The 24273-nt window shown below is 35.3% G+C and overlaps 1 protein-coding gene across 2 annotated transcripts in view; it reads left to right on the forward strand.

The window, feature by feature from the left end:
• SLC26A7 (solute carrier family 26 member 7) overlaps positions 1 to 24273 on the forward strand; it is a 130684-nt gene that overhangs the window by 59901 nt on the left and 46510 nt on the right. For both annotated transcript variants that reach the window (XM_008068493.1, XM_008068492.1), the window contains exons 5-6: positions 2098 to 2262; positions 20769 to 20921. In XM_008068493.1, the coding sequence (XP_008066684.1) occupies positions 2098 to 2262; positions 20769 to 20921 (318 nt within the window). The remainder of the gene's footprint in view (positions 1 to 2097; positions 2263 to 20768; positions 20922 to 24273) is intronic.

Below are 24273 nucleotides of genomic sequence, written 5' to 3' on the forward strand. Positions count from 1 at the left end.
AGAGTTTTGAATTACTTGTGTCCTGCATTTAGCCGAAATGAAAATCCTACTCGCTGATTTTCATTTTACTCCAGTAATATACACATTTCACTCTCATGGACTGTAAGAGTTTATGTCAGAAATTGCAATTAACTTACTACTAGAGAGATACTTGGGAATAATTGGGTCAATGTTTTCTTAACTGATTGTGTGTTCATAATGAAAATCAGTTGACAACAAATCATGATTTGCAAAAAATAATAAATAAAAAAAAATCACTGTGCTCCACTTGTATACCCATACTGTTGTTTCTTGGGTGTTTCCCTCAGAACATTTCTGCTTTGATATACTGGCACATCGTTTCTGAGAAAACCTTAGTAGCAGAAGTTGCCGCTTTGGTATCCTGAATTGGCAATAACAAATTGGCTGACTTCCATATTGGCACCGCATATTCTTTTCTTTATTAAATATTGAATAAAAGGTGTCTGCTAAACTGCAAATAATTCATATATGTTTCTTTCTGTACTGATAGAGACTTTCAAGTTTTAGAGATTTGGAACATGTGGTCTGGCCCTTTCTACCTTTTCAAAACTTGTGACTGGTTTTCTGCACTGGGTAAATATGTATGACACCTCGTGTTGTTCCTGCTATATCACATACACAGTACATTTTAGTCCTGTATATATTACATAATATATACCCAGAGTATCTTTACAAGATAGGGCAGGCAGTGCTCTAATAATTTATAATGATGATAAGGCTTGGAGAATCAGTAGGTTTTCTATAGACAAAACGCTAGGATGTGGTAAATCCTGGATTAGAACCTAAGCTTTCAGATTTGAGCTTAGGAAACTCCATTTTAATATAAGTTCCAAGCATTGTTGCTTTTGGCCAAGGGATATTGTATTATGAACAAAACACAGAAATTATATATTTTGCAGTTTATGCTCTGGTGGTACCAGATATCACTTTGTACTTCTCATTTTCATCACTGTGATATTTTGATAAAAGGAGATCTCATTGCTATTCTTCCTTCCGATTTCTTTAATAGTTAATCTCATTTTCCAAGAAGAATTTTAATTCCTGACCCAAATATTATAATGAACACATTAAGAGGTTATGTCAGCATGACCTATTTTGTTTCTCTTTTCCAGTACAGATGCTCATGAATATAATTTAGTTATTTTTAAAACAGTACATTTTGAAGTTTCTCTGACTGAGTTTATACAGTCAAATACTGGTGCATCTTCTAAAAGATCTCTCTGGCAAAGGAAGAACACCAATCATTGATGTGTTAAGTGTTATAGAGAAGAGTTTTGATTCTATGTCACCTTTTCCCCAGCAGAACTAAATGCACAGTTTTACTCAGAGTTGATGGCTTTGTCTGGTCATGAAATGGTTTTGGGATGAAGGGTGATGCTATGAATAGTAAGGAAATATTAGGGGAAAATTATTTATATAGTGATTTCTATGTTTCTTAAGACATGTTCCTTTACCCTGTCACTGACTTTGGCTCTTCTTTGTTTACAAATAAGTGCTGATATCTCCTTTATAAATATTAGCCCTTTAGAACTGATTGACAGAGTATGTGGTCAAAGAGTATGTTCCCACTTCTAAAAACCTGGGAGAAACTCAAGAAATAGCATTCTCTCCTCATTGCATTTGAGATTTTATGCCTATTCAAGGTAAAGTAATGAATCATACCCTTTCCTTTTACCCTTTAAAAAAATAGCATGGCGGATTGGGGGGGAAGTCAATATTCAGAAAAAATGTTGTATTAATTATAATTGAGGCATTTGCATTGTACCAAATAATATTTGAAAAGTCTTGGAGCCCAAAAGTGTCAAGAAACTCATGATATTGTATATAAAAAAGAAACCAGTTATATATCAACTTTCTATGATTCCATAAAATATAAATGAAAAAGGTGTCAGCTGACACCAGATCCTCACTACTAAACAATATGTCCATGTAACAAATATGTATGTGTACTCACTGAGTCTAAAATAAAATTTTAAGATATTAAAAAGAAAACAGAAAAAGTTGTTAGATATTAAGCCCTCTGAGAACCTTGGGAAATGTCTTTTAAAGGTATCATCTAACTCTTTGTCCTTTTAGGTAGTCATGTTTTTGCTGCAACTGGGCAGTGCCACGTTCTTGGTCACAGAACCTGTGATCAGCGCTATGACAACTGGGGCCGCCACTCATGTCGTGACTTCACAAGTCAAGTATCTCTTGGGAATGAAAATGCCATATATCTCTGGACCACTTGGATTCTTTTATGTGAGTTTACCATATATCTTTGTTCATATATTTTGGATGAGAGTATTTCACATAGTAGAATTAGGTTAATTACAACACTGAGATTTTCTATATTAAAGCATCTTGGATTTAAATACTATCTCATATAATATTTTGAATGTGATTTAGAGTATGAAACTAGTTTAATAAGTAATACCTACTAATTTTTTGAAATAATTCCTTATAATGAACAATTGAATATGATATAATTTGGGGGTATAATTAGAAAAAAAAACTTGAATTTTTGTGAGCCAATTATGTTGTCAGCTTCTAATGGAAGCCATCCACTGGGATTGTGGACTAGTTTAGCAACAGTACTCTCTACCCTATCCTTCCAGTATTGTGAACCCCTCAGTGTAGATCAAATCAGAGGCCTGGTCAAAATTGGTGGCTGAAGCCTTAACTGGCAGACAATCAGTTATATTAAAAGCCAATTGAACCTGAGAGAGGAACATCTGACCTTTTCAACTTATCTTCCTTACAACACTTCATTGTTCTTGGTTTCTTTTTGAAGTTGACCTAAAACCTATGACTGTTTAGGAACTTCCATTCTATTGGAGATTTATAAGAAAATAAAGTCTTCCTTTTTAAATCATTTTGTGTGTGTGTTGGGGTCTTGCTTTGTTACCTAGGCTGGAGTGCAGTGGCACAATCATAGCCTCAACCTCCCAAGCTCAGGCAATCCTTCTGCCTCATCCTCTCAAGTAGCTGGGGCTAAAAGCATGTGCAACCACTTATAGCTAATTTTTTTATTTTTATTTTTTTTGTAGAGATGAGGCCTCCTAAAGTGCCTCAGCCTCCTAAATTGCCAGGATTACAGGAGTAGGCCACTGTGCTTGGCCAAGAATTTTAATGAAATAATCAGTGATGCAGAAAATAGTGTACAAATGAAGAGGGGGCCACGTATAATAGGGAAACACTGGAAGCCATCTCAGTAACAGGGATTAGGTCAATAAATTATTTAATTAATAACTTAATGAACTTGATGGCAACCAAACTTCATCTTACTTAACTTTATGCATTGCTGTGTACTAAATAACATTAAAGTTTTATAACAAGAGTATTGCCATCCTTAGTTTTCTTGAAAAAAACTCAATGAGTGGAATGATCTAATTCCTTGTATTGAGATGGTTTTTGATGTTTCCCTATTATACGTGGTTCCTTGAGCATCCTTTTTATTTGTACATTATTGTCTATATCTTCAATTATTTCATTAAAATAATTTTCTAGTTATTGAATTACTGAATCAAAAGGGTATGAATGTCAGTCTGAAAAGTTGTGCCCATTAATATTTTACTCTGCATTGTCAAATCTGGTTATTACTTTTTAAAAAAATTACCATTTGATATATGGAAAATGTTATTACTTATTTAAATGTGTATTTTTTTCTGATTTGTCAGTAAAGAAGTTAATAAAGACAGGAATTGGTCACAGAGCTGGAAGCTGATTCTTAATTTTTGTTCCTTAGGTAATATCCTGCTCAATGATTCATTCACTTTAAGAAAGCTTAAAACCAAAACAAGAACACTGGAACTGGGCCTGGAAGCAACATAATTCCAAGCTCCAGCTCAAATAAAAATAGGCTAAAGTAGCTATAAGCTGTCAGCTGACTAGCTGAGGGTTAAGATGCCAGGTCTACACGATACAACCAAATCAGTGATAGTTTCTCTCTTGACCTCCTGCTTGGGAACAGCCTGTTTGTCTGTGCATGTGTGCATGTGCAGCATAACAGAATGACTGTGGGTTACAACTTAGCCTCTTTATTCATATCTGTATTCACAAATAATCATTTTTTTGCTCTAATTGTATTAAGGAAGTAGGGTCCCCTAATGTGGAAATGACATTGGTCTTTCAGCTTGTTTATCCAGTGGTAATGTGCATAAAATGCTGTTTATAATGAAGTGTTTTTTTTTCCCCCATTTTGTTTTCTTGTAAGGTAAACTGCAAACTACTTTACCTTGGTCTTGTGAGTCAAACCCTGTGGGAATTTTGGAGGTCTTTCCTAAGATCCCACAGTGAAACAGTATCAGATTTAGGAATATTTTTAGATTGCTGGCTTGAAAATTCACATAATTCAGTTGGTGAAAATTACTATGCTTTGTGTTGATAGAAAAAAAAGAAGTTCTTGTTTTTTAATGCCACAGAGTCCTACACTATTAAGGTGGTAGGTAGAAATGGTGCTTTGGTGTTTGGCCAAGATTTCAAAAGGGATACTGGTATTGCAATGTAAAAATTGTGGTGACCTGAGGATTAGTTTAAGAAATAAATTGTGTATCATATATAGATTACACTGGGACATAGGGAATTGTGCTTTGGTTTAGTTAGGCTGAGAGAATCTGATGATAATACTGTCAATATGAACTTGTCCTGGATCATTTAGATGGTGTGTGAAGAAGCAGAGCTGGGTTCGGCAAGGATATAGGGCAAAGAACATCATGCAGGCTTGGCAGCAGGTCAAAGAACCTAAAGGAAGGAAAGTGAGCTCACACATTTTTTCCCCCACTTTCACTATGCTTCCTTCTTCTGAGTTTTCACCATTGTTATATCCTTTTTGGAAGCTACTCAGGCTGATAAGATATAAATAATATGTTACTGATATTCCTTGGGAAATAAATGAATATCTAGAATATTTAAGACTCGTGCATAATGTACCAGTCATGATTCCTAATAGTCTTTAAGGTGGGACACTCATTTTTGTCAGAATAATTCAGATTTGGCCAACCAAAATGTCATTGATTAATTCTGGTAGTGGCAATCTTTACTGTCTATTCCTAGGTTGGGGTCTCTCTTCTGTCACTATGTGACTTCTACAATGTTTTCTTCCTGAGTGATGCCTGACTCTGTGCTATTCAGAGAATTCCATTGTCTAGTATGAATAAAATTGCCATCTGTTTGATTGCTCAGAGCTGGCAGGTGTTCTTGCCGTAGTGGAACATTTTTAGGGAGCAATTGAAACAGATTCAAGTAGGGGTATGTGTTCAGTTCTGCCATTTTGGATTATAGAAGAGAACACCAGTAGACTTGAGGATAGATGTGCATAATGTCTTTTCTTTTTCTATGAGAAACATGCCACCAATTCCAGATAAGCTCAGGTAGTTAGGTCACGCTTTCTCTTCCAGCTGAAAGTTGTTAACAATCAGATTTCTCAGGTGAGAAGTTCTCCCTCAGTGTTAAATACTACTAGGATGTGCCCCTAGTGCTTTGAGTGCCCTCTTAGAATTCCTGGAGTCCATATATTCAAACAGAGTCATTCTAGAATAACTATAATGACCCTCCTATGTCCCCAAGAAGAAAGGATACAATTAGGCCTAATTTATCCTCTTATTGACTCTTTCTAAATTCCTTCACAGAAAACTTTTTACCTTTTCCCTTTGTTCTTCAACTTTTATCTCTAAATTCATATAATTCTAATGAAACTGTCTTTCTTTTAGAATTATGGCTATTTCTTAGTGAACTTTAAAGAATACTTTTATGCATTCTTCATCAGTTATATATTGGGCAGAAATTAAATTTTTCTGAGGTATTTTTTCGCTCTGGTGACTTTATTAGGGGCCATATAGTCAGGTACACACTGATTGGTCTTTTTGTTTTTTCTTTAGAAAGATGCAGTAGGGGAACGAACTTTAGAATTATGGAAGCCCAGATTCAGATCATAGCTCTAACCATAACTTGAGGAAATAACCTAGTGAATTTGACTTCCAGTGGCCAGTTCTGTAAACTGATAGTAATTATACTTGTGGGATCTATTCCCTCAATGAAAAGCATGGAAGATAGGTATTCATTAAATAGTAGCTATTATCTTTCTTACTATTAATGAACAGTTAGATAAAACAAATCATTATTTTTAGAATGCCACTTTAGTAAAAGATGCTAATACTTTCCATTTATAGAGGACTTGTAACGAGAACAAAATTAAATAGTAATAAAGTTATATCTATTTTTGCAACTTAAAAATAGAGGTGACTTGACAATTTATAAAACTTAAAAAATAAGTACATATACTATAAGGACCAGTCATTAGAATTAAAGAAATGCTATGTTATGGTTTTTAGTTTATTTCTACTTATAAATGCTTTTATCAATTCAGCCTAAATCCCCCTCAGCAGTTATAATCCTGTTTAATAAATTATAAACAGTGCTATAACTAAAACTAAACAGAAGCAATAATGTTACAAGGTTCACTTCTGTCTTGAGATCCTGGCTCATAAGTTAAATTTCTCTGTTATTGTCTTCTTTTAGATTCAAATATCTGACCAATAAGTTAGTCTCTACACAGATAAGAGGGAAAAGATTAATTCTTTGTTTAGAATAAGTTTTGTTTTAACATTGAGAAATGCTGAAGTATCTTTTTTATTAGAAGGATGTTTCCCCTCAAAAGGCACAATAAAAATTACAAAAATTCCTAGCTCATATTAGCACATGTGGATTTTTTTGAGATGGCGCCAGTGTCTCTGCCTGTAGCAGCCTATGAGAAATTTGGCAAAGCTGGTTTCACTAATATTGCTTTATACGAGTACTGTTTTAAATAATTATATACAGTTCTATACATTAAGCCAAAAAGCAAAAGGCTAACTTGGCAATATAGTCAACTACATTTTTATTTCTTCCTTAAAAATGAAGAGTTTCAGAGCTGAAAGGGTTTCATTCCCATCCCTATCCTGAAGTACAAGCAAAGCACTTTTCTAGTTTGGACTGCAAAGACTGCAAAGCAGGAAACAAGAATGTTAATAAAGTAGGATAGAAACGTCAGAAGAAAATCTGAGCCAATGAAACATTTTCTTTTATAGAGAATGAGATCACAATTAAATATGTACAAATGAAGTTTATATGTGGAGAACAAATCTACTTTAAAGACATAGGACCTCTGGGAATTCTGAATCAAGAACACGTTTTGGTGGTTTAGGAAAGCCCACTTTTTCTCTGCAGATATTGTGACATTTCTATTGTAAATTGGAGGGATATTCAATATACCCTGAAAAATGGACAGAATGAATTGAGGGGGAGAGAAAAACGAATGTTCATCTGCAGCTGGAATCAATTAGTGAGGCAGGGAATAGAAAATGTGGCAGGTTTAATTTGTATATAAAACAATTATACGGACTTTTGTAGCCAAGGTTACTTTAAGATTTGAAATCAGAGAGCAAATATTTTTGCAACTCAACCATCTTAGGGTAAGTTCTCTGCATCCCCCACAATTCACTGAAAAATGTGTCCACAAAATCCAGTGCTCAAGTAATTTAAATTAACCTAACTTACTAAACAAGAGATGGCTGGGTGCCACCGGGCCTTGGCATGCTTGGTTGTATGTCTGGTCCAAGTGAGTTTTTTGTGTACTCATGATGTCTTTAGCTGTTGAACATACCATGCTTCCCCTAGACTACATTTTAGTCTGAAACTTAATTTATCTCTTGAAGCAACAGCAAATGGATTTATTCCTAGTGTGAGATACAGTTTTTGATCAGAAATTTGGGTATTATGTTGTAAAAATGAATAGAATGTTATTTTCCCCCTTCCTTTGGGGTTTTATTTGTACTGATACAACAGTACCTGGGGTTGATATTCAACTTAATATTTTTCTATTTGTGTTCATTACTTTGAAGGGACTTGATCTTATCAATGCCTATTCTAAAAATTTTAATGATGTATAATGATATAAGTAAAGTTTATGGTCAGCATCAGATTCATGTGAACAGGAAGAAGTTGTAACAACATCAATTTGGGAAGGATAAGAGATGACTTTAGGGATCCCTGAGCAGGAATCTAGATCGGCTGGGACATAGGGTCCAAACTGAAAGCAAATTGGGGAGGGGAGAGGGCATGCCTGAGCAATCATGGCTCATATTTAAAGTCTCCTAGGATGTGAAGGCTGCCTTAAATATTCAACAGAATCATCTGGGGAAGATTTTACAAGCTACACATGAATAGGAAGAGATTAGCATGCAATCTTGATTAAAGAAACTCTAGAAAAGATTTACTCAACAATTATTTATTGACTGTCCTCTGTGTAACTTATTTTCCTTATGTGTTAAACATAAGACATTGACGATACAGTTTAACAGTAACATTTCTGTTCCTATGAAATTTTATTGAAATACCAAGGAGGGATGTAAGGTAAGGCAGAAAAAGACAAATTAACAAATTGGTGTATCTCAGATAGTAGTTAATGAAGGAAACAAAGCCGTGTGATTGAAGGTGGGTAATGTGATAGAGTGAAGGGGATGGATCTGCTTAGGTAAGATGGCCTGGAAAATCTGTTCTGAGGACACCTTTTAAGTGGATGCCATAAAGAGGAGAGATGCCCAGCTATGGAATGATGCGGGTTAAGAATGTTTGAGTTAGGAAGAACAGCAAATGCAAAGTTCCTAAGGCAGCTATGAGATTGTCTAGTTGGAGAAACTGATAGAATGGTTTTGCTCTTAAGATACTTTCCAGTGGAATTTCAGAAATTTTGTGACTCTGTTTCATTAACTCCTGATGTTTGACTTCAAAACCAGACCTTAGTCTTGTTTTATGTGTAAAGCTGGCTGAACCTAGGTTTGATAACGAGACAGATCAAGAAATACATTCCAGTTCCACTGTTTTAATTTCAGTGTGACCTTAAGCAATATGTCTAACCTCTATGTAACTTATTTTCTTTATGGGTTAAGTGGCAATAATAATTCTCACCTTGCATTAATTGAGAAATTAAATGAGTCACTGCATATAAGATAGCTAGTATAGAGCCTAGAAATGTTAGTTTTTGCACTTTTATAGAAATGATGACATTTAAACAGTTTCCCCATTCTTTCTTTCTGAATCTACCCTCTCTCTATCTGCCTGTGGTAGGGAAATGTAATGCAGTAACCCCAAATCTGAGAAGGCTTGTGTGTAATGTTTACCTGTTTCAAGGAAGTCACCTGGAGGTGCAGCAGTGAAAGACATTGGTTTATTAAAACTTACGGGAGGCGCTGATGGTGTCAGGTCGGTGAAGAATCCACATCTGAGGGCAGTATAGCAAACAGTTTTATAATCAAAGCAATAAAGCTAATTATTCAAATTCCTATACCGTGTGTACAATTACATTGTTTAAACGTGATGATTACTATGTTTTCAGCTTTGCTTGGTCACCTGTGTCCTATGACTCATTACTGAGAATATGCATACACTTCAGAGATCAACCTTAGCCAGAGGCCCCCAAGGGATGGGGCAGGAAGAAGCCAGGTATGGGGGAATCAGACTATGTTCAGACAATATCCCTCAGGAAAACGTAAAAAATTCATTTCCAGTCAGGGTAGAGAGAAGAAATTAGGGTGAATGCACTGTACAGAAACAATGTGACTTTTACCAAATATGTTTTTTTTTAAGTCACAATTCCTATACTAACAGCTTTCAGAATTGAGGTGGAAGACTGATTGCTTCCCTTGTACTAACATGACCCTGATGCTAATGTTGAAGGCACGAGGTCAGAGGGTGAAAAGAGCTTGTATGCCTGTGAAGCAGCCAGGTGCCACTGAATCCTGCTGCTAAAAAGCAAAAGTCAAGATTTCGTGCTTCATAGTAGTTTCCTATTCAGAGGGGTGGCATCTTCTCTCCAAAACCCAAGGAAAAAAGGAAGCTTTGGGAAAGTTTGGAAAAATCACTGGCTGGAATGAAATTATTATGAGAGGCATTGCTAGAACTTGTAAGTGTTGGTCTAGAGTAGAAGGGACCTGTGTCATAATCTTGATTCTGTTACTCACAAGCCAAGTCACCTGGGGAGGGCACCAATCTTGGGTGTCTTGGTTTCTATATCGAGAGAATGTGTGTGGAACAGGTTGATTTCTAAAGTTTTTTTTTCTGGTGACAACAAGCATCTTTTGAACATTACCTTTGTTAGGCCCTATAGTAGTAATCTTTGACACAGATATTGGTATTGGCCATGCCTAATTTCTCTTTAAAAGATGCTCAATCAGTTGATGGTCTCTCTTAATGCACTGATAATTTAGTAACCACTACTGAAAGCTTGCTGTTCAATCTCATTTTGTGTTTTTAAAAACTTCTATCTTGGTTGACTTGAAAAGAAGGGAATTGCTAGATTGCATCTAGGATCCCAAGGACAAAAACTCTGGATCCCTTTTACCTTTTATATTAGTTTGCTAGGGCTGCCACAACAAACTCTCACTGAGTGACTTAAGCAGAAATGTATTTTCTCACAGTTGTTGCAGCTGAAAATCCAAGCAAGGTGCTGGTGGGGCCACTTTCTTTGAGGGCTCCCTCCTTGTCTTGCAAATAGCCTCTCTCTTGCTGCTTCTTCACAAGGTGGTCCCCGGTGCATGTGCAGCCTCTGTGTTCCTTTGAATGTTCTGATCTCTTCTTATAAGGACATCGGTCCTATTAGGTATCTTATAAGGACATCTAATTAATGGCTTCATTTTAACTCAATCATTTCTTTAATGGCATTGTCTGTACATATAGTCACATTCTAAGGCACTGGGGGTTAGAATTTCAACATATCAATATTGAGGGAACACAATTCAGGCCGTAATACTCTCTGAGTTGTCTCAAAAGTGAGTAGCTTTTAATTTGGTGCTGGTATCGCTTAATTTGGTAGCTGTGGCTACTGTAACAAGGTACCACAAACCTGGTGACTTAACATAACAGAAATTTATTCCACATTTCTTGAAGATGAAATTTCAGAATTAAAGTCTTAGCTGGTCTATGCTCCCTCTGAAGGGTCTGGGGAGAATCTGTTCTAGCCTTTTCCAACTTCTGCTGGCTTCAGGCATTCCTTGGTTTGTGACTGCATCACACCAATCTCTGCCTCTGTCTTCACCTGGCCTTTGTCTCTGTTTGTCCTTCTTCTCTCTCTTTTTTTTTTTTGAGTTGGAGTCTCACTCTTTCGCCCAGACTGGAGTGCAGTGGCCGCTCCCGGCCACCGCAGCCTCGACCTGCTGGGCTCCAGCGATCCTTCTGCCTCAGCCTTCTGAGTAGCCGGAATTATAGGCGCTCGCTACCACACCTGGCTAATTTTTTGATTTTATTGTAGAGATGAGGTCTCGCCTGCCCAGGCAGGTCTCGAACACGCGGGCTCAGGCAATCCACTCACCTCAGCCTCCCAAAGGCGTGGGATTACAGGCTGAGCCATCGAGCCCGGCTTTCTTCTCTCTCTTATAAGGACACTCGTCATGGGATTTAGGACCCACCTAGGTAATCTTAGATAATCTCATCTTGAGATTCCTTACTTGATGACATCTGCAAAGACCTTTTTTCCGAATAAGGTCATAGTTATATGTTCTGGGGTTTAGAATGTAGACATGACTTTTTGAAGGGCTGCAATTCACTCATTATAGTATCACAACCATGGATAGTGAGGAGGTTTTATGTTTTACTTGTTTGTTTTAAAATTAGAATATGACTGGAAATTATCCATATGATGCAATCAGTAAATATAATTGGTGCCATATTTCAAAGCTATCCCAAGAGCATGAATAACACGGAGAGCTCTATATTATGAGATAAGACTTCTGATAGAAGCAATCTGCAACTATATGGATTATTAATACATTTTATTCAACATAAGACTTTATAGTAGTTACAGATGGCACAGTGGTTTATTTGGTGGTGCTATTTATGGCTTATTTTAGAAGATACTCTTCCTGAACATAGACAAAACAATCCATCGTTTTCGACATATGTCTGTATGCCAAATGCACTTTCAAACTGAAATTTGCACACATGGTAGCAAGCATATATGGATGTTACTGTTTTTTCTAGTAGTCCTGGCTTTGTGGTTGATAACTGACTCCAAGTCATATATTGGGAATCAAGACTTGTAGATTGCAGATTAGCAGTTTTATACCTACTATTAAAGTAGTGTGCTGACAGATTTATTAAAGCTTGCTGATTTTATGACCATTCTATTGTTTCTCTAGTGAAACAGAAACTTATTTATGATAGCTCTTTAATACAAAGATAGCACAGGAATGATAAGTAATAATACTAAAGGGTTTACTTGTCTTTAGCATAGAAATATATATTCTTTGTGTCCCATTGTGAATGATTCAATGATATAATTATCATTGATAAAATAGTTAATCATTGAAATATCAATACCAACTATAAATTGATAGTTCAATTATATAATTATCATGATACATAATTACATCAATGATATAATTAAACTCTAAAAATGTTAAAATCACTTTTCTTTGTCATGTACATTTTATTAGAGCAACCAGATTGTTAAGGGAAGGGATATTTGGATTGATGGAATTGTCTGAATATTGAGCAGGAAGTTCATTTACTTTCTAACACTTGTTAACATTTTTAACATGTAAGATTTTTCTCTTTTCATCATGAAATTTAACATAGTGGATACACCTAAGATTTTTCTTCCTGCACAGGTATTTCTACACAGGGCCTTGTTTAGAACTTCACAACAGTTGTGTAATGAGAAACAACTGAATGACTGTGGCCCCAGGCAGGACTTTATTTATTTTATCTTAACTAAATATTAAATATAAGCTTTTCAGTCTTTAATATTGCTTCATTCTTATAAAATTAAAGTTATTAAGAATCTGATTTTTAGATCGGATTGACTCTTTCCAAGGCAGATTTCTTGAAATTTACTGCAGTATTAGCTTTGATATTTGCCCTTTGATAATGGGCAATGTTAGCTTTGATATTTAGCTCAATGCCTTATACATAATAGATCTTCAATAAATAAGTTGATAAAATAAATACATGATAACTACAAATTCCTTTCCCCTAATGTGATATAACCCAAGCATTGAGAGTGAGGAAAGAAGATTTTAGGTTCTTCTTCTCCTTGGCATTCTGCTTATTTGGGGTAAAAATCTACCCCTATTTACAGATTTGTGTTACATTCTACAACAGACCAAGGTATTCAGCAATATTTATTGAGTTCCTACTTTTTTTCCAGATACCATTCTAGGAGTTGAGAATTTATCAGTGGAAAAAAAAACTTATTAAAAAATGGCCAAATTAAATAAAAACACATTATATAAATATATACATTGTATGTGTGTAAATGTCCAGTAAGTGCTTCAAAAAGTCTCACTGCTAAAGAAAATAATAAGTAATGTAAATACTATGTATAAGTGATTTTCAGTCAGTTGCTTCCCTATATAACAACAATAAATAGGCAGAGACCCAAATAAAAAGCACAATCTCATTCACAATAGCTACAAAAACATGAAATACCTCGGCATCTTCCTAACCAGAGAAGTGAAAGATCTTTTCAATGAGAATTACAAAATACTGCTTAAAGAAATCCAAGAAGACACAAACAAATGGAAAAATATTCCATGCTCACGGATAGGAAGAATCAACATTGTTAAGATGTCCATCCTACCAAAGGCAATCTATAGATTCAACGCAAAACCCATTAAGTTACCAACATCATTCTTCTCAGATCTGGAAACGACAATACAGAAATTCATATGGATACATAAATGACCATGAATAGCCAAAACAATCCTTAGCAAGAGAAACAAAGCAGGAGGTATCACACTTCCAGACTGTAAACTCTACTATAAAGCTACAATAATCAAAACAGCTTGGTATTGGTATAAAAACAGGCACATAGACCAATGAAATAGGAAAGAGATTCCTGAAGCAAAGCCTCAATTCCTCAATCAACTCATCTTTGACAAAGCCTCCAACAAAAACTGCTGGGGAGAGGAAAACCTATTCAGTAAATGGTGCTGGGAAAACTGGCTGATCACATGCAGAAGATTGAAACAGGACCCCTACCTATCACCTTACACAAAAATTAACTCTAAATGTATCGAAGATCTAAAACCTCAAACTATAAGAACCTTAGAAAATGCGGGAGACACCCTTATGGAAATTGGAACTGGCAACAAATTCCTATCCAGAACCCTAAAGGCCAATATCTTAAAAAATAAGATAGGCAAATGGGACCTCATCAAATTAACAAGCTTCTGCAAAGCAAAAGAAACCATCAAGAGAGCAAGGAGACACCCAACGGAATGGGAAAAATATTTGTCAACTGTATATCTGACCAAGGCCTAAAAGGAACTCATATGCGCTGAAAGAAAAAAAAAAAACAAAAAACAGCCCCTTTAAAAAGTGGGCAAAAGACATGAATAGACACTTCTCAAAAGAAGAAATACAGGAAGCCAACAGACACATGAAAAAGTGCTCAACCTTACTCATCATCAGAGAAATGCAAATCAAAACCACACTGAGATACCACCTAACCTCTGTAAAAATGGTCATCATTAATAAAACAAACAACACAGATGCTGGCGAGGATGTGGAGAAAAGGGAACGCTTCTAACTGCTGGTGGAAATGCAAACTTGTACAGCCTCTCTGGAAAACAGTCTGGAGATTTCTGAAAGAACTAGAAATTGGCCTTCCATATGACCCAGCAACTCCCCTATTGGGAATATACCTGGAGGAATTCAAATTATTCTATGAAAAAGATACCTGCACACTTATGTTTGTTGCAGCTCTACTCACAATAGCAAAAACATGGAACCAACCGTGTTGCCCATGGAAGCTGGACTGGATAAAAAAAATGTGGTACATATACACAATGGAATATTATGCAGCCATAAAGAAGGACAAATATATGGACTTTTCAGTAAATTGGATGGATTTGGAGCCTATCATATTCACTGATTTATCACAGAAAAAAAGAACTGAGTTCCATATGTTCTCACTCTAAAGGTGACCTTGAACAATTATAATACTATAAGAAAGTGATTGGCAGTAGTGGAAACTGTCAGGGGAGGGGCGTGGGACCGGCAGTTGAGGGAAACTGCTAGGAGAGGGAGGGGCATACCTCATCACCAGGGTGCCTGCATGATCAGTGTTTGTATGCCTAACCCTGAATTGTACCCCACATCTTTAAAATACATTTAAAAAATTAAACACGTTTTTCTATGAAAAAAATGGCCAAATTAAATAAAAAACACATTATATAAATATATACATTTATGTGTATGTAAAGGTCCAATAAGTGCTTCAAAAAGCCTCACTGCTAAAGAAAATAATAAGTAATGTAAATACTATGTATAGGCGATTTTCATTCTTTGAAATACCTCAAGATGGATTTGTTTATGTATATCAATATTTTAAAATTTGTCATTATAATAAATGATCAATGTAAACAATAAGTATTATAGTCTCAAAATGAACCAGCACCTATTTTATTAAACTGATTGATCAGTTCTAATGAGATAACTAATTTATTTATCCAAACAAATACAAGTATTATCTTTGCTTCTCTGATACTTGAGAAGAAAATGATATTCCTCAATAAAATTTTTATCTACTGGAGCTTAGTGCATGATAGCACTCAGACGATTGAATTTATACTAGAAATGAGAATTTTAATGTGTGCTTAGAATGCCTAAGGATTGTATTAAATGAACATATATGAATATGTGTGCATGTATGTATGCCTATCCTTAGCTCCACTTCTGTCCCCATCTCCATATGCCACCCAGCTCCTGTGAGCCTGCTTTGGCTTGTGACTTCTCTCTGTGGTCCACATGACAGTCATTAGAATGACACTCCCACACCAGCCTCCTTTCCTATTGTGTTCTTCATGCTTATTGTAATGAGCTGCCCACCCCCATGTTCTTCTGGAGCATCTTGTGAGATGTGCTTTGCTTGATGAATTGTAGTTTAATCCAGACAGACAATAAAAACCCTAAGGGGTTTTCTCATTCCTTTCATTCTGGGGTGGTCATTTTTATTACTGCAAACACATGTTCTTGAAATGCACACCACAGCAAATTTGGTATGGCCTGGGAGTTTTGCATATTTCTACCCTTTCTTATACAGGCACTGTCATGGCATACTTTTAATACCATGGAAAAAAGGCAGAAAGAATACTCTTCTAAATGCTTTTAAAACATTTGGATGTTTTTCTTTTTCCTGACAAATCAGCTGAATAATATTCTTAATTTTATTCTCAGATCACTATAAACCATCAGAAAGCATTTAAATAATTCTTTTTGACATCTCTTTTATCCCCATTCTCTGTAGCATATATTTCACTGAGTAGCATTTTGTATTTTTATCCTGGGCATTGAGTAATGGATTACTTTGAGAAGTGGACTCTGTTCCTTCACTTACTGTAGGACTCTTTTGAACAATTATCTTCCATAACATAGATAGAAAAATGTTTGCATCTCACATAACTATAATATTGCAGTAACTAATTTTCTTTCTAAGTAGAATAATGGAATAATGGAATGCTGTGAAATAATGGAATAAAATAGAATACTGTGAAAAAGATAATAAGTAAAACTATCTGATCTCTAATTTATCTCTTAATGTATCTGATTACATGGTTAATGAGTTTTGTTGTTGTTGTTTTAACTGTATGGACAAAGGGGATATCTGGATAACCTACCTTATCCTGATTCTTTCACCCAGTGAGACTTTCTTTAACCCGAGTACATTTTTTGAAAGAGTTAAGATTGAGGCTGGGGGTAGTAGTATACATCATAATCCTAGGACTTTGGGAGGTTGAGACAGGAGAATTGCTTAAGCCCAGGAGTTTGAGACCAGTAAGGGCAACATAGTGAGACCCTGTCTCTAACAACAACAACAAAAATTAGCTGGGCTTGATGGTGTCTACCTGTAACCCCAGTTGTTCTGGAAGCTGAGGCAGAAGGATTTCCTGAGCCCAAGATTTTGAGATTATGGTGACCCTTGATCATGCCACTGCATTCCAACCTGGGTGACAGAGTGAGACCCCTGACTTAAAGGGGGTAAAAAAGGAAAGAAAGAAAAAAAGAATTAGATTGGTAATGATAATATTCAATATACAGCATTCAGATTCAGCTTGATTATACTTACTTTACACCAGGCATGTTCCTGATCCTGGGGCCAGATGGGCTGAGTCCTTTGATGAAGACACTACTAAGCAGAATGTTAAGGGATTCTAATGAATACAGTTCATATAGGTTCTTTTGACTCATAATTCATGTAATATTTTGACCTCATATTTGAGATTGTGGTAAAATTATATTTGAGATACTGAATAAAGAGGACAAAGAACACCACCAAGTTGGGCTACTCTAAGAATAATTTTTGTGCTAAAAAAGTGAAATAAACAGACAAAAAACTAGTCGTCATCCCCTAAAACTAGACTTGAGAGATCTGCTATAGACAAATAGAATTTAAGCTATAAACACCAGATTCAGCATGTCAAAGAGAAGTTAAAAGACATGTTGAAAATAAGCATTTAAGACCTACTTAAAACCTTTAAAACACCTGAGTGATATATCTTCATAAGAGAAAACATGGAAAATACTGATAATCTTTTATGCGCAGCTATAAACATTCCAAAGACAGCGGTATCAAAAAGTACACATATTTTAAGCCATGTTATCTGTGTATTACCTTTTGAAGTTGAACTGAATTACAGTAGTAATATGAAATATGACCTTTGCTCAACCATGCTTCTGCCATTTTTTTTTTACTGTCCTTCCTGTGGCATGGTGATGCTAGTATTCATCCTATATATCCATAGAAAGCTAGGGCTTTCATAACCATAACTACAGACTGGGTGACTTAAACAACAGAAATGTATTTCTCACAGTCCAGGATCAAGGCGTTGGCGGGTTTGGTTTCTTCTGAGGCCTCTCTCCTTGGCTGCTGGATGGCAGCCTTCTCCCTGGATTCCCACATAGTTTGTCTTCTGTGCATAGTACATGTCTGTGTTCTAATCTTTTCTTATGAGAACACCAGTCATACTGGATTAGGGTCCATTCATCTGACCTCATTTACCTTAATTATCTCTTTAAAGATCCAGTCTCCAAATGCAGTCACTGGGGATTAGGATGTAAATGTACGATTGGAGGGGTGGGGCACAATTCAGCCAATAACAATATCAAACCATACATATTTATTTGAAACTTGCTTTTCCCATTTAGCATCATAACAGGAAGGCAATTCCATGTCAATAAATATATTACATGTTTTGTCTAAAATAATTTGTTTAATGAATGTAGACTATTATATGTGTGCATATAACCTAGTGAATTCAACCCATTCTCTTTTGTTTTACTCTTTAAAATGGTTTCAATTTCTTTTGTGCTAGACAATGCTTCAGTGAATATCTTTGTAATAAGGCCTTTTCACATGAGCCTAATTATGTTCATAGCTTAATGTCTTAGAGCTGCTGAGTCAAAGAATAGAATATTTCAAAGGTTTTTATTTTATTTTTTCAGCTTTGTTGAGATATAACTGACAAATAAAATTTTATATTTAAAGATATGCGGCATAATGTTTTGCTATATCTATACATTTTAAATAATTACCACAATCAAGCAAATTAACATATTTATTGCCTTCAAACATTCTATCATATCACTAAAAGATTGTACCAACTTATACACATAAGTACATGTTTTTATTTATTCTCCTAAATTATACAATTTAAGTCATTAATTTTAATTTAAAGACCACTATTGATTTGATAAAAGAAAAATGCTTTATTATTATTGTTTGTATTTGCATTTCTTTGACCACTAGTGTGGTCCAACTCTTTGTTTATACTTCTTGACTATTTGCATTTATTTTGTTTATGTCTTCTACTCATTTTAAAATGTCTTTATTTTCTATGACATTGGGTTTTATAATTAACTATTTTTAATCTAGATTTTATTTTATCTTGCTTAGTTTTGCTTCAAACATAATATATTGAATACTCTTTCCTATAATGCAACTTTTATGTGTTTCTGGGTTTTTCTTATATATTTTAATGCTCATATCATGTTTTAACTTGTTCTAAATATATATACTTATGTTTAGTAGTACAAACCCATACATATTTTTCTCTTTCAAAATTTTCTTACGTATTCTGTGCATTTATTATTGTATACAAATTTGAAAATCATTGTGTAAAATTTTTCCAGACAACAAAATTCTATTTGGGTGTCTTTATATCAAACATTAATGTAGAATGAGGATTGGCTTTTAGGATAATTATTATTTTCCATTTTAGCACTCAGGTTAGGGTTCTTTAAAATCTCACTTTAGCCGGGCTCGGTGGCTCAGCCTGTAATCCCTCGCCTTTGGGAGGCTGAGGTGGGTGGATTGCCTGAGCCCGCGGGTTCGAGACCCGCCTGGGCAACGAGACCTCATCTCTACAATAAATCAAAAAATCAGCTGGGCGTGGTAGTGCATGCCTGTAATTCCGGCTACTCGGAAGGCTGAGGCGGAAGGATCGCCTGAGCCCAGCAGGCGAGGCTGCGGTGACCTGGAGCGGCCACTGCACTCCAGTCTGGGCGACATAGTGAGACTCCAACTCAAAAAAATAAAAAATAAAAAAAAAATAAAATCTCACTTTATCTTTTTTATGCTAGTAGTTCAGATGCTTATATTACAGTCAACAAGATCTTAAGTTGTTGAGCAAAGTGTTATTGGCATTTAGTTTAATAAACATAAGCTTTCTATTTTAGAAAGGGCTTTGTATTATTATGTTCCTTGACATTTCTCTTACATTTATTCTACCTTTTCTGCCACGTCAGATTATCCTAACCTTCTTCCTAGTTTCAAGTACATTCTTTGATGTTGTTATAATTTCAAACAGGCCTGCTTAATTTTGAAGACAAATAATGGTATTGGTTTCTTGACCATACTTTTCAGGAAGTCATATACTCCTCTGACATTCTGTGCTCTATATTTTACAAATGTGCTCTGTAGGCAGAACATTTCCCCTCCAGACTCGTTCCCCTTACCTTCTCTACTGTTCATAAACTGGCCAATTCCTGTTTATCTCAGAAAAGGGTCCCCACAACTATTCACAATTCTAAGTCATACACTTCAGGTGCCCTTTTCATGTCCATGGCACTGTATTCACTAGTTTATTGCTTTAATTGGCAATTCCTATACTAGACTGAAAGCTCTGTGAATACTGAAGCTATATCTAAATTGTTGACCATGTAGCCCTAGTACTGGCTATGGTGCTTGGTATAAACTATGTGGCAAAAAACAAATAAGTAAATACTGAATGACTGAGAACATGGTACTATTTTTACAATAAGCCAAATATCTGATGTCAGTTAAATACCAGTTTTTAATTTATTAGTTCATGGCTTATATGTATGCTTGTTTGCTTCTGGGATTTGCGGAAGAGTATTGAGGACCAAAGTTGGGGAGACTATGGACTCCCTTCTGCTCTTAATGATAAGTCTTCACATAACTAATGTGTTATAACATCTCTTGAAGATTCAGGAAAGGAACCAGAAGAGTTATTCTCTTTAAACAATGTTCTTACATAGGAGGGTGAAAACCCTGAGTTTGATGGAAGAATCAAAGGCACAGCAATTTTGTACATGAGAATAGATATGCAGCTTGCTGTACATCAGCACTGACATCCTCCTACCTCTGCCTTTCCACTCCCTAGCCATTAAAATATTTTAATAAAACTTCACTGACTTTATCTGGAGCTAGATTTTCATGGTGGTGTATTATGGGTGACCCTGAATTTTGTTTGTATTTTTTCTCATTACTGTAGATTTATGCATATGTTTTTGAAAATATCAAGTCTGTCCAACTGGAAGCATTACTTTTATCCTTGTTGAGTATCGTGGTCCTTGTTCTGGTTAAAGAGCTGAATGAACAGTTTAAAAGGAGAATTAAAGTTGTTCTTCCTGTCGATTTAGTTTTGGTAAGTATGAAATCAACATTTAGCTTTCTGCCATGCAAAGTTTGCCAGTTGTTGGGGTGATCTGCAGATGCTTACTACATTGTCTACAGTAACTCCCAACTACTCCTGTCTCTCATTAAAGTAGGACTAATTTGCGTGGCTATACATTAATGTAAGAACAGGGAACATTTTGAGTCAGTAATTTTAAAAAGGTGGCACATATGTTTTCAATTTATACAACATTTCTCATATGTTTATAATTTTTAATATAAATGAGAGGACATATAGCCTCGGATCTTAAGTAAGAAGACATTTCCAAAGGTGAGATTCAAAAGATCTCTGGCATCATCCTCTGGAAAGCAATAAAATGTGATGTTACATTTTATTGCTATACCTATATGATATGCACAGAAATATTATCAATTGACAAATGTCCATTAGTAATTGGTTGGTTTACTGATAGTTTTGTTACTGATGTAATTTTACTTTATTGAAAGAATGCTTATGAAAATCATGAGCATTCTTTCAATAAAGCAAAAGTCTGGTTTTCAATAAAGCAAAAGGTTGGCCAAGGTTGGTTCTCTAAGATATTTTTTTGTTATACCTAAAAACACAATACATTATATTTTGCTCCTAAGGCTTGTGAAATTAAAAAAAGATATATTTTGAAATTTTAAGAGCCTCTAATGGAAACTCTTAACTAAATAAAGCATTATATTGAAATGTTAGCATAACTACAGTTTACTAACTTATTTATCATTAATTGGCTCTAGTTATCATTTATCATTAATTGGCTTTTTTCACTATCTTTTGGTTATACATGATTATTACAAATGGTGTCTAAAAACTTAATCTATTGAAATATTCCTTCATACTGTTAACATGGTATAAATTTATGTACATTTATTAGGCTAGTGTATTGAAAACTGTCTCTGAAGGATATGACTCATTTCTACACAACTAAAATGGAAGACTTCTCTCCTATAGCTAGGCTATGTATGATTCTACACTCTTGATAATTTTTATATATATGTATATATATATATATATATTTTTTTTTTTTTCAAATAAGCCATGAAAGAACAGACAGGTGCTATGATTATTAGTCTCACAGAAATAACTGTGAAGAATATCATCTTATCTCAAAGTCCTGTAGATATTAAGAAATTCTTATTATATCTTGAGAAGCTATATTACATACATTTCATAAAATAAAAAATTGAAAATAACCTTAGGGAGTGAGGTCCTTGAGTTAGTAATAAAGAAGTTGCTTATTACCTGTAAAACTAGTAAGAAGTATTCTTATAATAAAATAAAAGATATTCCTTATACAGTATTACCTTTAACATTTATATGACCCAGAGCAAAAGAACCAATGCAAGCCCAAATACTTAAATGTTATACAACAGGTTCTGTTTTCCTACCTGACTAATATCCCTCACTGATGACCTTGAAAGCCAGGTTAGAACAGAGAATGTTCTGAGTACTTTGAGTTCTAGCAGAATGGGGCAGCATGGAAAAAGCCAGCATCTCAGCATTTTTCTTTTCTTCCCCCTCCAGCCCCACCCCACCCATAAGGGGATTCATATGTATACGTGTGGATACCCCTGCCCCAATGTCCAAACTACAAACACCTCCCCACTCCGTCACTTCCACGACTGTCCCTTGTCCCTCCTTAGGTCATCGTGGGATGATGGACCTGGAAGAGATGCCCTGCAAGAAGTCTTGGAGCCATATGGGCAGAAACTATAGGTTCCAGAGTATAGTTCAGAAAGAGGGTACAAGTTTGAATTGGGCACAAGCCCCCTACCCCCACAAAGCTCCCCTCTTGTGGGAAAGGCTATAGTTGGCAGAGGGCCAAATTAGAACCCTATAAGGCACTGGAGCCACCTGGGGCAAGACCTTCTCTTGCTAAGGTCTAAGGACAGTGCTGGCCTTATATTGAAAATACTGAATTAATATTGGAGGACCAATGACTCAATTGATAAAGGAAGTTTAATTATGTAAAAGAAATACAGTGAGAAAGTAAGACACTGTTGAAAAGACTCAGTGATTTGGGACTTAAGTTATGTGTCATAATGTATTATTTGATTTTCAGTAAGGATCCAGTACCTAGTAACTATCATTTATTTTCTTTACAGCTCATGGTATTTTCTGATCTGGTATACACATTACATGATGATTATGAACAATTAAAATTTATGAATTGGTTTAGGAATGATTGTTTATATTCTTTATTCTAATCTAATAGCCTGAATCTTTAGCCAGTACTATTTTTATTTTTAAAAACTAGTATTATATCATATTTATACAGTTTCACAATATAACAAAACAATACAGTTTTGTTGCTTTTCTCGTTTTTTAATCTTCGAGGATGTTTTCCTTTTTAAGCCCATTTGATGTTTTATAAACTTCCACAAATTCAGTTAAATAACATCACAGAGAACAGAAAACACATATAGGAACAAACCTACAAAATAATATTATTGAGCATTGATTTTTAGATATTGCTTATTTTGCTAGAGTGAATTTGTTATTTTTTTTCTGGCCATGTATATTGCAAATTTGTACTTTAATTAACTAATTGGCATAGTCTTTTTTTTTTTTTTTGAGTTGGAGTCTCACTGTCGCCCAGACTGGAGTGCAGTGGCCGCTCCCAGCCACCGCAGCCTCGACCTGCTGGGCTCTGGCGATCCTTCCGCCTCAGCCTTCCAAGTAGCTGGAACTACAGGCGCATGCTACTACGCCCGGCTAATTTTTTTTTTTTTATTTATTGTAGAGATGAGGTCTCGCCTGCCCGGGCGGGTCTCGAACCTGCGGGCTCAGGCAATCCACTCACCTCAGCCTCCTGAAGGTGCGGGATTACAGGCTGAGCCACCGAGCCCGGCTTGGTATAGTCTTGACGAGATAAATCATTCCAAACTGATAATCATAATCATGTGAAATTTCCATTTATCTATTAAAATTATAGAAGAATTAAAATGAATGGAAAACATTTGAAAATAAATGGCCGGTGAAACAAAAGGTGAACTGAGGACTGATGTGAAATTTAAAGATGATTATAGGTATAGGCAGGGAACTTGTGACCTTGCTTAGCATATGTCAGTAACAGAAGGATAGGGTATCTGAAACTCCACAGGGATCATTTTAAAAGCATTGAGCCCAACAGGCTGTGATGTAGATTGTTTTACTACAAGAAGTTAAAAAAGCTCAATATTTTAAAAATAATCAAGGAGAGGTGATCATCATTGTTTTCTAGCATAAATTAGAAACACTAATGCAATATCTTAAACTTTTGAGAGAGAGAGAAAATGTGCTGTCTTACAAAGCATCCTTCATATCATGAGAAACAAGTATCTAGGTTGGATTGTGC

Source organism: Carlito syrichta, unplaced genomic scaffold, assembly GCF_000164805.1.
Source record: "Carlito syrichta isolate Samal-C Ts95f unplaced genomic scaffold, Tarsius_syrichta-2.0.1 Scaffold311050, whole genome shotgun sequence".
Taxonomy (NCBI): domain Eukaryota; kingdom Metazoa; phylum Chordata; class Mammalia; order Primates; family Tarsiidae; genus Carlito; species Carlito syrichta.